At 42.5% G+C, this 12,738-nt stretch overlaps 1 protein-coding gene across 1 annotated transcript in view; it reads right to left on the bottom strand.

Annotated features, from left to right (window-relative positions):
- Positions 1-2,564: 2,564 nt before the first annotated feature.
- ATXN2 (ataxin 2) overlaps positions 2,565-12,738 on the bottom strand; it is a 2,781,632-nt gene continuing 2,771,458 nt past the window's right edge. The window contains exon 29 of the mRNA XM_044068622.1: positions 2,565-2,893. Coding sequence (XP_043924557.1) covers positions 2,850-2,893 — 44 coding nt within the window. The 3' untranslated portion in view covers positions 2,565-2,849. The remainder of the gene's footprint in view (positions 2,894-12,738) is intronic.

Genomic DNA, 12,738 nt, shown 5'->3' with positions numbered 1-12,738 from the left:
GAGCACGACTACTGGAGATGGACAGCCCCAAGACAATAAACACAAAGTGTGTGTTTATCACTCAGGGGGCATTTTCTTGTCACATTTCTCACATTTTTTGAAACCCACTGGTCTCTACTCTTTACCAGACATTATGGATAACTACAGGAAAATAAAACAGAATGGAAACTACTACTATTTATTTTTTGGAAGATATATAGCTAAGCTACACCCTCTAACTTAAATGGGTGAAGCTATATACTAAGAAACAGAAAAGGGAACACACAAGGAATGGGGAATGACAAAAGCCCTCTAAGTTAAACGAGCTGCGCTACAGTCCTCTAACTCAAACTGTAACAAAAGTCTATAGTACAAACACATACAAGAAGAAATAGAGGGAAAGACTATTTACCAGTGCACAAATAAAGCCGAGAGAAAGAATAACAAGGTGTAACAAAAGACGATAGCCAATCACAAGAGCACCACACAATAGTAGAAAAAATAAGTAGCCACTAACATACACTAGTAACAACAAATATCAGAGTAAAAAAATATAAAGTTTGAAAAAAAAAAAAAAACAAAACAAGTAATGAAAAAGATATTTAGCCAGAGCTAACAGATGAATTACCCGATCTTGTTTTGTGGCAAATGAGATCTGGAGAGGTTTCTGGTGCATGCATGGATAGAGTTTTAGCCACGAGCTAGCAGAGGGCCTCCAGCTTGAAGATAAAGTCCGAGATGGATCCAAGGATGGGATCCGAACCCAACCTAGTAAGAATGAAGGTAAGATAGGACAACATCACATTATATCTTTTGGCATAACTATCTCTGCCTTTTCTTTATCAGCAAATTTCCATTTTCTTCACTTTTAAATGCTCTGCTGGAAACAGCTAGTACTTGTTAAACTTCTTTTTAAGTTACGGTATCAACAGAGTTACCACTACTTATTAGATACCTGAGCTCATAACATAAAAGATGGCAATTATTTTCTCACACAGAATAAGCAAGTAGTCGAACTTGTATCAGAAGTACTTGAGAATGTAAACAATACCAGTAAATGCAACACTGTTTTAAAATCATTCTGTACAGGAGGCAAGCATCTGCCCCACATTCCCCATAAGTGGGTATAAGCTCCCCCACTCTGCAACAAACTTATTTTCACTTGAAAGTCAGTGCATCTTGAAGAAAAAGTGTGATCACTTACCGCCTGTGTAAAACCTGACTCTCTTTGAAAAGGTTGAGTGTATCACTTTGCAATACAACATGAACAACAAAATCTTGCTCATATGTCTCTCTCAAAAGCTACAATTAGAAACTGAAGACTTGAATTTGAAAGCAGTATCCTAATTAGATTTAAGAATGTGTCACAAAGATTCCCCTCTCCACCAATATAACAATATAATTATATATAATTTAATTACAATAATACCAATATAATGACTTTCAGAGCAACTCTAATGCAGCAGTTAATAGATAAAAGAAAAATAAAATAATTTCACAGAAAGCCAAAATATTCTGTAAATACTGCAAAATCAAGACAGGAAACAAAGGGAAAATACTTCAATGTTTGCTTTATATAAGTGGCAGTCTTCTTCCCCCATACTGTTGGACTGACCACCATCTACTACCAGTGCCTCTCCTTCAAACTGTGAAACTCTCCTCTGCAATGGCCAGCTTGCACCCCCCCCCTTTCTGGCAAGACCACAGCTGGCTGAACAATCATCCTTTGTTGAAGGAGAAAGACAGGAAATCAGGGTGGCCTAGTGAGCCATCACCCATTCCTACATTGGGCTTTACCTTTAAGCCCAACTACATCTCTTGAAGAGCAGGTCATGCAAGTGAGTGACATGGGCAATTCCACACATGATAAATCAATATGCTTGCATAACTCTCCTACACACATACACATGTATAAGAGGTGCTATATTGCTCCCTAGCCTTCACTAAAGAGTGGCACAATGCTAGTAAACAGACATCAAGGTGGGTTGCACATCCTGGGGGTAGCCACTGGCTCAAATTCAAGTATTTAAGATCAGCTTGGATGAATATTAAATGACAGACCTTTAGCTAAAGGAATGAGGGATGCATTTTCTAACATAGGTGTGCATTCTAGCTGAAGGTGAGGAGAGGCAGCAGTACTTATCCTCATTCAGTCTCAACACTCTAGGCTGTGAAGTGCCTGCTGGCCAGTGGTAGAGTGTCATGTACAAACATACAAATTCCACATTTCTTTATAATTTACTTAATAAAAATGTGCATTCGTTTGGAAGGTATTCAGCGTACATTTTAAAGGTATGGTGAAAAAATTAACACATAGAAAAGCATCAGTTTTTAAAACTTTTTTTTTAATTTTTTTTAAATTTTTTTAAACTTTTTTATTGTTTTATATTATCTACAAAGTTCTTTTAATTTAAAAGTTATATCACTGTCTGATGACAATGACACCTCAGCAATCTTGATTAATAAATAATCCACCAGTTTGCTGAAAATGAAGATTTTCAAGTTTTGTTAGTAGTGAAAAGGGTTGCCCAGGCTTTGATTTTAGCAACAGTAGCAATGATAATCTTTTTTGTTGTTTCATTTGCTAGCTGAGGAAAATAGAAATCAGATGGACTAGAGAAGTGTGGGGTCATAAGAAGGGAATAAATAACTTCCAGTTATCAGTGTGAACAGAGCTGGAGTAATTTCAAGTGTTTTCATAAATGTAGGAAATCAAAAGATATTCTTTAAAGTTTCTTAGTTCATCTGCTTAGTCAACATGTCCAGATATGAACTGCTGCATCCATACAGTTTACCATGTGACAATCTTCCTGTCGCTAGAAGCAAGATGAGTGTACTGGGCCTGTAAAAGTAGCCAGCCTTGAGTTTATTCACTGTTGTCCTATTACATGTTGCTGCTGCTGATGAGGTTGAACTAAAACATAAAAAGAAAAGCAATTTATCTACAGAAGCTCCTTATAATTCAATTACAAATGAATGAAAACATTAACAGTGAAACTTTTTTAGTACTGCTTTAACTTATCACTAGCTTGCTAATGCTCTGCAAATGGCAGAAAACATGCAGAAATCCACTTGCTCTTTATCTTAAATTTTTTATACAAGTTATGCAACACTTTTTTTTGTTTTATACTCTTGTCAAAATTGTACATGTACAATCTGTTAAACAGAATATTCTCAGAACACCACAGTGACATCTATTACCACACAAAGTGGATGAAATATTCCTGTTTCACTGGTGTAGAGGTTGAGGCTCCTAATCATGCAGAAGACTAGAGTTCAAGTAACAGACCTGGCACATCTGAGAAGCTGATTACAAGGTGTGGGATTTGGGCCAGAACAGCTTCTGATCAACTATAAGGGTTACTGGGGCTATCTACTGTAGAAGTATACTCTGGTGGAGAAGTCTAAGCTAAGGTGACTGAAATACAGCCCCAGTTTTTGTGAAGACATCAAGATAGCACTGACGGCACAAAGGCATAAGTGGTGCTGATGTGTGTGCGTGTCCACACATGATGTCTAAGATTACAGCAGCAGCATGAGGAGGAGAAGGAAGCATGAAAAGAAATCATACAGATGACAGATGTTTGGTGACTGGCACTTATTCACTTCTCTGCCAAACAGTGTGGATGCCAAAAAGCTAATTTCACCTGAAAGGGAGCATCCTCCATGAAATGATGCAACTGCGCCCTTGGGTAGGGCAGGAAAACAAATCAGTCAGTAAAGCAAAATACTTCATCTACTTTGTGTGGTAATAGATGGGGTTGGCATAATGGTTAAGTTGATTACCTTATAGACACAAGATTCAGGGTTTGATTCTCAAATGGTATAACTGACTAGGCTTAAATGACCCACAAGAGCAGTTAGCCTAGTACTAACCTATGAACCTAAAATGAGGGCTAAATAGTTAAACTAATGGTGTCACAAATTGGGTCAACTAAGAATACCTTACCATACCATCGTTATTTACATCTGCAAAGATGTCAGAAGTATGCCGATGATAAAACTCTAGACATACTCAGGTTTTCCAACTCTAACATTCTCAGTCAAACGAAACTCTTGGAATCTAATAGAACTCACAGTATACTTTTAAGATTTCCTAAAACCTGACCCCTCAACATAAGAGCGCGTGCGCACACAAAAAAGAAGTTAAGTACTTACCATAATGTTCCATGTTTGTTGTCCATCTTGCCTTCATTCTTACTGGTTGGGCTCAGAACCGATCCTCAGTTCCGACTCGGCCACATTCTAAAGCTCAGAATCTTCCACTTGGCTTGTGGCTGAAACCCTATCCCATGATGCACTACAGTGCCTCCTCAGATCCTGTTTGCCAGTACTTATAGCAAGTATCAACCTGCACATAATTAAAGGAAATTACAGTAAGTAATGTGAAAGTCAGAAAACTTCCTTGGTGGAAGGAAAAAATTCCTCTCGGTCCTCCAGAAGCTCTAGGCTGGGGGAAAGTGGGTGGGTCGTAAGACTGAAGGCAAGATGGACAACAAACATGGAACGTTATGGTAAGTACATAACTTCTTTATGTTATGTTGTCCTATCTTGCCTTAATTCTTACTGGTTGGGGCAACGTCCCTAGCAACATATTTCCTGGGCTGCTCACGGGAATATATTCTTCAGGACAGTGGAACCAAGAGAGGCCCTGTCCCTTGAGGCCATGTCTACCTAATAATGAGTAATGAAGGTATGAGGCTTGGCCCACGTTACAGCAGCCCAAATATTATCTAGTGGCAGTCAAGCCAGAAATGCAGATGATGTGGCAATCACCCTTGTGGAGTGACCTTTGATTTTAAAGGGAAGATGTCTATTGTTAGAAGTGTATACAAATTTGAAAGCCATCTCGAAAGCGTGACATTTGAGACAGTATCACCTTTTTTAGCCTCTAACAAGGAGATGAACAGCTGATCAGATTTCCTGAAAACTTTAGTTCTGTGCGAAGTTGTCTATGCACGTTCAACTGTTGGGAGTCCATATTCTGCCTTGTTGCCATAATTGGGGAAAAACACTGGTAGCTCAATAGACTGATTAAGATTAGTTTCCAAGCACACCTTTGGCAAGAAAGATGGATTAATCTGCAGAGACACCTTGTCCTTATGGAAAATCATATAAGGAGGTCTGATTGACAAAGCTTGAAGCTCAGACTCTTCTGGCAGAAGTGATAGGAATCAGTAAAATTGTTTTGCATGATAAAAATTTAATACCACATGTTGATGCAGGCTGAAATGGAGGAAGGATCAGGTGAGATAGCACAAAATTTAGATCCCAAGGTGGTAGAGGATCTTTGATGGGAGGTCTTAAACAGGTGCCCTTTAGAAATGCTCTGCATAACCTGTGGGACATCATATTTGGAGTTTTACATCACCTATATGAAAACTGGAAATTGCAGCCAACTGAACCTTGAGAGTAGCTGCAGCGGAGCCTTTATGAAGCAATTCCACCAGAAAGTCCAAAATAGAGCTAATCAGCACAGAAAAGGGTCAAAATGTCTTTCTGAAGCCCAATATGAAAATCTCTTCCATTTACTGAGATAAAGCTTTCTGATAGAGGACTTACATGAAGAAAGTAGCATGTGCTTTACTGCTGGCGTTAGAGTAGGAAGTCTGACTATTTTTTGGAACTGGAGCAGCCAAGCTGTCAACTTGAGGGTCTGGAGGGAGGGGTGGTGCGTTCCTGACATAGGAGTCAGAAGGTCCAGAGCTGGGTCCAGAATCTGCAGTTCCTCCTGAAGATGAGGCCAAAGGAAGGGGAGCCAAATCTGACGAGGCCAGTATGGGGCAATGAGGATCAGACTGCTTCCCAAGGATTTGGCTTTCTGGATAACTTTGGGTATTAGAGGAAAAAGAGGAAAAGTATAAAGAAGTCCCAAGGGGCAATCGTGCACAAGTGCATCCCTTGCTGACTCCCCCGGAAGGAGGACTAGGGCAAAGTAGTTACTGCATTTGGTCCTTAAGGGGGTGGTCAAGAGGTCACAGCAAGGCTGGCCTCATTTTCGGAAAATCCTTTCCACTATTTCTTGCTTTAGGGACCACTCGTGAGGCATGAGTATTGCCCTGCTGAGTCTGTTGGCTATCACGTTGAATTTCCCTGGGCTGTGCATTGCCACTAGAAAGCGTTGGGAAGATGTTGCCCATTGTCATACTCTGAGTGCCTCTTGAGAAAGGGGTTAAGATCTGGTTTCTCCTTGCTTATGTACCAGACCACAGACATGTTTGTCTGGCTGAATTGCAATCGTTCCTAGTGGAAGAGAGTCCTGACATGCCTGCAATGCCAAGCTCATCTCTAGGACACTGATAAGCAGATGGGCCTCGAGATTCTACCAGGTGCCCTGGAGGGTCGTCCCCAGATAATGCCTCCCCACCCTATCTGGGCGGCATCTGTGGTCACAATGGCTATCGGCTGTTGAAGGAGAAAGGGCCAAACTACTGTCATGTGGCTGGAAAGAAGCCACCATCTCAGGTCTCTCTTGCAAGATTCCGTGATCATGATTTGATGGGACATCAGTAGTGCCTGTAACGACCATTAGGTAAATGCAAGCCATTGAAGAGTTCTCATGTGCATGTGAGCTAAAGGAACTAAAGTTATCGCTGCTGTCATGGTTCCCAGGACTTGAACTGTTTTTGCTTTTATCCTGGTCTTTGACATGAGATTTAAGATTTGCTGAGTAATGAAACTCTTTCCGCCGGCAATCTTGCCATCATAGAGACCGTGTCTAAGTATGCTCCTATATAGACTATATGTTGCGATGGCAACAAGGCAGATTTTTCTGAATTTATACTAATCCCCAAGTGTGAACAGAGTTGTAAGGTGGCATCCCTTGCTTGTTGAAGTAAATGCTTTGTGATGCCAGTCGTCTAAATATGGAAACACTTGGAATCCTAAATGCCTCAAGTGAGCCATAACCACTGCCATGCATTTGAACACACTGGGGGCTGTAGTGAGACCAAAGGGCAGAGCTTGAAACTGGTAGTGACTGGCTCCCAGCCAGAAACGCAGATGACTCCATGATGGCCTGTCCATTTTTATGTGGTAGTACGCATCCTGGAGGTCTAGAGCGCACATCCAATTGTCTTTACCTAAAAAGGGAAGAATCAACTGCAGTGTCACCATCTGGAACTTAGTCTTCTTTACAGATTTGTTTAATTTGCTGAGATCCAAGATGGGTCTCCAGTCCCCCTGTTCTTTTTGGCATTAAAAAGAATCTTGAGTAAGTTCCGGATCCTATTTGATCTGTGGGGAAAGTTTGGGATATTTTCGTGATTGGGACAGGAAGTGAAAAGGTATGGAGTAGCCTCTGGATATTATGCTTTGTAGCCATCTGTCTCTTATTTCTCGCCAGGCTTCCGGATACAAAGATAAATGACACACGACTGCCTCCAGAGGTGGGCCTCCCTTCAGGAGCACTGGAAGAGCCTACCGTGAAAGGAATCGTGGTCACCCTGGTTCTGTGGACCCCATTTGCTGCGAGGGTGGCATCTGCCATTATTACCTCCCCCTCTGCCACTGGGGAAAGGTTCACCTCATGTGTCTTGAAAAACTCCCAGAGATTTTTTGAACGTACTCCAATGGCAGAAAGAGTTTTTCCTTCTTACTTGCATCTGGTGAGTGTATCTTTGACTTTCAGTCCAAAGAGTGAGGAACCATCGAAAGGGGCATTGATAAAGGTAGACTTAAAGGGTTCCGCAAAGTTACACAAGTGCATCCAAGAGTGTCTCCTTAGGGAAACTCCCGAACCCGCTGCTCTACTTGCTCCATCTGCTGCATATGAGATGAGTCTCATGTAGGGGTTCACTACAGACGTTAAGGTGGATAGTTGAGAGGTCACCTTATCTGAGGCCCCTGCACCTAATAAACCTTGAAGAGTACTTCCTAGCTCCTTCAGAAGATCTCTCTGTAGCCTTGTGAAGTGTGCCAAGTAATTCAGCAATCTGAGGGCAAAGGTAGCTGAAGAAAAGACGCGCTTCCCATATCTGTCCAACAGATGAGGATGTTTCGGCCAGTTCCTTCTTGGTGGCTGCTGCCACCACCACAGCATCCACAGGAACACCCTTAAAAAGACACTGTCATCTGGGGCTGTAATAAATTTGTTAGGCCTCCAAGGGACTGGTTCCACTGCGTCTGGAGACTCCCACGTCTTTTGACTAACTAGTTCCATGAGTTCGTCGAAAGGTGGACATACCCAGGAGGCTGAAGGGTAAGGTCTGAAGGCTTTCAGGTACACTGACTCCTCCTCAGAAGAGTTGATGGACTTCCAGCTGGCTCTCTGCTTAAGGATCTCTAGGATATCTGCAAAGGAGATATCCTCAGAGGGTGACTGTGGGGACCCTTCTGATTCCTCGAGGTCAGTGTCAGATGTAAGAGACTCATCTGGGGAGTCAATATGCTTCCTCTTTCAAAGCCTCTTCCAGGCGCCATCTTCAGAAGGGTATACTGCAGAGGTTTCAGAAGATGGAAGTTCACCAAATGGGGTAACCTGAGGCCTAGGATCTGCGCTAGTCTGTGGTTGGGGTGGTGCAGAGAGACAGAAGCCAGTGCCTTTGGGGGAAGAATGTCAGAACCTATTTGTAGAGCTGTGTGGGAGGACAGCACACTCATCAGCTCAAAAGCCCCTCTCCCCTGATCCGAGGATCCCTCCAGCTCCTTGGAGGCAGAGGAAATCCCAGAACCAAAGGAGCTGGCTCCAAAGCTGATGTAGGAGCCAAGCTCACCCGCACCGAGGGGTAAACTCGGACCCGACAAATGTCGAACCCGAGTCCCCCCCTCCAACACAGTCAGAGAGCTTCGACCCCTAGACATCCTGGATAGCACTGAGGATATCGGAGCAGAAGATGTTTCTGAAATCCCAACTGTGGGTCTCGGCATATGTCTCAGGTTGGTTCAGAGGAGGAATCGTAGTGGATGAAAAAATCTTCACTGGCTCCAGATCTGAATGGGATGGAGCCAACAGAATTTTGGCTAGTGCCGGCGACTCCAGTAGCCTGTGCACCACCCTATTTAAATCAACGTCCGATAAGGTTCTGCAGGACCGAGAGGAAGGGGTCAGTGAGGTAACTCTCTGTAGTATAGGTGATCTCAACGTCAGGGAGACCAGTGTCAATTCAGGAGACCGGCTCCAAAATTGTTTCTCCATTGGTTCCAAAAACTTGGGAGCCGAGGGTGAAAGCTTATCGGATCCATGTTCTTTTGGATCTGAGTGAGACGATTTAGAAACTTTTTTGGCAGGCTCCACATGGCCTGAGGATGAAGGTGATGACCTTTTGGTAGATCTGTCAAATTTAGGAGGAGGAGATTTAGGCTTGCTGGAAGCTGTCTGACTTTCCAAGGCTTCCGAGAAAGGCACCTTATAAAAGCCCCCTTACAATCAATTTGTTCTTTCTCTCTAGCAAAACTCTGGAGCTGAACGAGTGGCAGATACTGCAAGATTCCTGAAGGTGCATGGCACCAAGACAGTAGACACACACCATGTGTCCATCAGTCAAGGACATCTTCTGAGAACATTTCTGGCATTTTTTAAAACCAGATGGTTTAGCTTCTTTCTGTTCCTTAGACATTATCTTCAACAATAACAGCAATAAGTCTATATAAGCCCAACACTCACCAATAAAACTAAGCTACAGCACACTAAGAAAAAATGATGAATATATATCTCCAACCACATCACACGATAAGAAGAAATATCAAAAAGCACTCTAAAGAGAAAAACACAAGGGAAGGAGACTAGGTTACCCTCTAACTTAAACGGGATAGTTTTCCTATAACTCAAATGAATACACTTGTTATAGGACACAGGGAAGGGGTTAGCCCTCTAATTAAACAGGCGCTGGGCCCTCTAACTGAAATGTACCAACAGCTCTGGGAACAACACACAACAATAGCAATGTAACAGAAAAAATAAAGTTAAACTCTACGACAAATGGGATAGGGAGAAAGGCCTGATGAGAAACAACAGCCAAAAAAAACCCAAGCAACAACCAAGCGGTTTAATAAGAAAAGTCAACAAATTAGACTATTCGACTAGGCTAGAGAATTACTATCACTATTATATATTATACTGATAAAATTTAACAGGGAAAAAATAGAAAATTATTTGAAAAAGCATAAGACTTGGCCAAAGCCAAAATGGAGACCTCTGACTTGCTTCGCGGCAAACAGGATCTGGGGAAGCACTCTAGTGCATCATGGGATAGGGTTTCAGGCACGAGCCAAGTGGAAGACTCTGAGCTTTATAATGCAGCCGAGTCAGAACAGAGGATCGGTTCCAAGCCCAACCAGTAAGAATTAAGGCAAGAAAGAACAACATAACATCAGCAAATTTGAACTTTTAAAAACTGTACACCTTTAACAGTCACAGCTACACAAGTAAACAGAGGGGAAACACAGAAAATGATCTCACATTTTGAATGGGAGCTTGGAAGGCGGCACGAATACACTGAAAAAATGTTCAGGTATATAACTTTCCATTATGCGTGTACATCTTTCAGAGATTGTAAGCAATGTCCCAAATATGAGATACTAGAACTGCTAATTTAGGAAGAGAGTTCTACAGACTTAGATGCAATACATGGCTCCTGAGCTACCAGTATGGTCTTAGGAATATTTCACTATTTGATAAGTATACTCCAACAATTCTATAGCAGCAAATGAAGAAGCTGTGCCCCTAGAAAAACACCTTAAATGCTTGGTCTCAACTAATCCATCAACAAATCAGGCATGAGGAGAGTCAATATGGGGAGGTTTTTTTGGGTGGCACAAGCTCAGCACTACAATCTTGGAGTCCTGGGGAAGAGTGTGAGCTTTAATACTGACAGTGACTCTTGGGGGGGCTAAGATTGTACTTTCTACAACAGTAGTACGTTCAGTGGGATATATCATTACTGTGTATGAAGCAACCACTTCCCTGTAAAAGATAAAAGTTAAATAATGTTTCAGTGTGCTTAAGCCTTGGCATTGCATCACACTAGTGTATAAAACAATCCTCACCTGTGGATTAGGGAAGTGGCAACAAGAACATTGGGAACACTGGTAAAAGGTAGTGACAGCTGGAAAATAATATTACTAATCCAATACAACAGTGTCTATTTATCTTTTTTTTTTTTGTTGTTGTTAACCAGGTGGACAGTGGGTGCAAAAATACTTAGTCTGTGGCCTTGTCTATGGTCCCATTCAACCACTACTCAACTTCACATCTGAAATATTGACATAGATGCCTGCAAATTAAAAACCAACAGGAGGGGGGCCAGCACTCATTTCTACAGCACTCCACTTGTTACAACTTTTACATCTTAGATCTGCTAATAGCCAGTTTGAAATTCAGAAGACAATGAAGGGGTTTACATTGTTTGTCATAATTTTTATCAATAGCAGTGCTAATGGTATAACAGGGTAGAACACTCGCCATTGGTGCAGAACGCTCTGGGTTCTATTCCCACATCAGATTACAGACACTGCAGTGCAGTATTAGGAGGCAGCTGCACTCCTGAGTGTGCCGTCCTTCGAATGAGTTGTTAAACCAAGTCTGCTTAAGTCGGTCGTAGCTCATTTGCATGTAAAAGACCCCAGATACTCGTCTGGCGGAAGTAATGGCCACCAAGAAAAGTGCCTTCCATGACAAAAACTTTGTCACATGATGATGGAGGTTCAAAGGAAAGCAGAATTAAGGAGAACAGAACATAATTTAGATCCCATGGAGCTGGAGGTTCTCTGACTGGTGGTCTTAGCAGGAAAGTCCCTTTTAGAAAGGCCTTACAGAGTTTGTGGGACATGACTTTCTGTCCCATTTCCCCAATATGAAAGTTAGATATAGCGGCTAGCTGGACTCTAACTGTAGCTGCTGCCACAACCTCGTTAAAAAGTTTAGCGAGAAATTCTAGCACTGCTGTGATGGGAGCCGTAAAGGGATCTATATTCTTTTTGGAGGCCCAGTGTGAGTCTTTTCCATTGTCTAGAGTATAGTTTTCTGGTAGATGGCTTATGAGAAGAAATCAAAATATGTCTAACTGCTGGGGAGATGTCATGGAGCCTGGCTATTTGTGGAACTGGAGCAGCCACACTGTCAACTTTATGGTTTGGATTGATGGATGGAACGTCCCCGATGAATGGGTCAGAAGGTCTGGAACTGGGTCCAGGATCCACAGTTCCTCCTGGAGATGGGTACAGAGAAAGGGGAACTAAATATGCAGAGGCCAGTATGGTACAATGAGAATCAATGTGCTTCTCAACGTGTTGGCTTTCTGACAAACCTTTGGTATCAAGGGAAAGGGAGGGAAGGTGTAAAGTAGTCCTGGGGGCCAATCGTGTACGAGCGCATCCCTCGGTGACTTCCCCGGAGGGGGAATCAGGGCGAAGTAGCTGCTGCATTTGGCATTCATGAACGTGGCAGAAAGGTCGCAACAGGGCTGGCCCCATTTGCGGAAAATCTCTTTCTTGTTTTAGGGACTACTTGTGAGGCATCAGAATAGTTCTGCTTAGTTTGTCCGCTATCACGTTGGATTTCCCTGGGATGTACATTGCTGTCGGAAAACATTGAGAAGAGACAGCCCATTGCCATACTCTTTGTGCCTCTCGACACAGGTGGTAAGATTTGGTTCCTCCTTGTTTGTTTATGTACTACACTACAGACATGTTGTCTATCTGAATTGCAACAGTTGCTAAAGGAAGAGAGTCCTGGAATGCTTGCAACGCCTAGGGCCCTGCTCTCATCTCTAGGACATTGATATGCAAGTGGTTCTCGTGTTCCTGCCAGATGCCTTGGGT

This window comes from Protopterus annectens, chromosome 4.part0 (genome assembly GCF_019279795.1).
Source record: "Protopterus annectens isolate FY-2018-M chromosome 4.part0, PAN1.0, whole genome shotgun sequence".
NCBI classification, from domain to species: Eukaryota; Metazoa; Chordata; order Ceratodontiformes; family Protopteridae; genus Protopterus; species Protopterus annectens.
The sequence above is the reverse complement of the archived record's forward strand: the minus strand, read 5'-3'. Positions and strand labels throughout refer to the sequence as shown.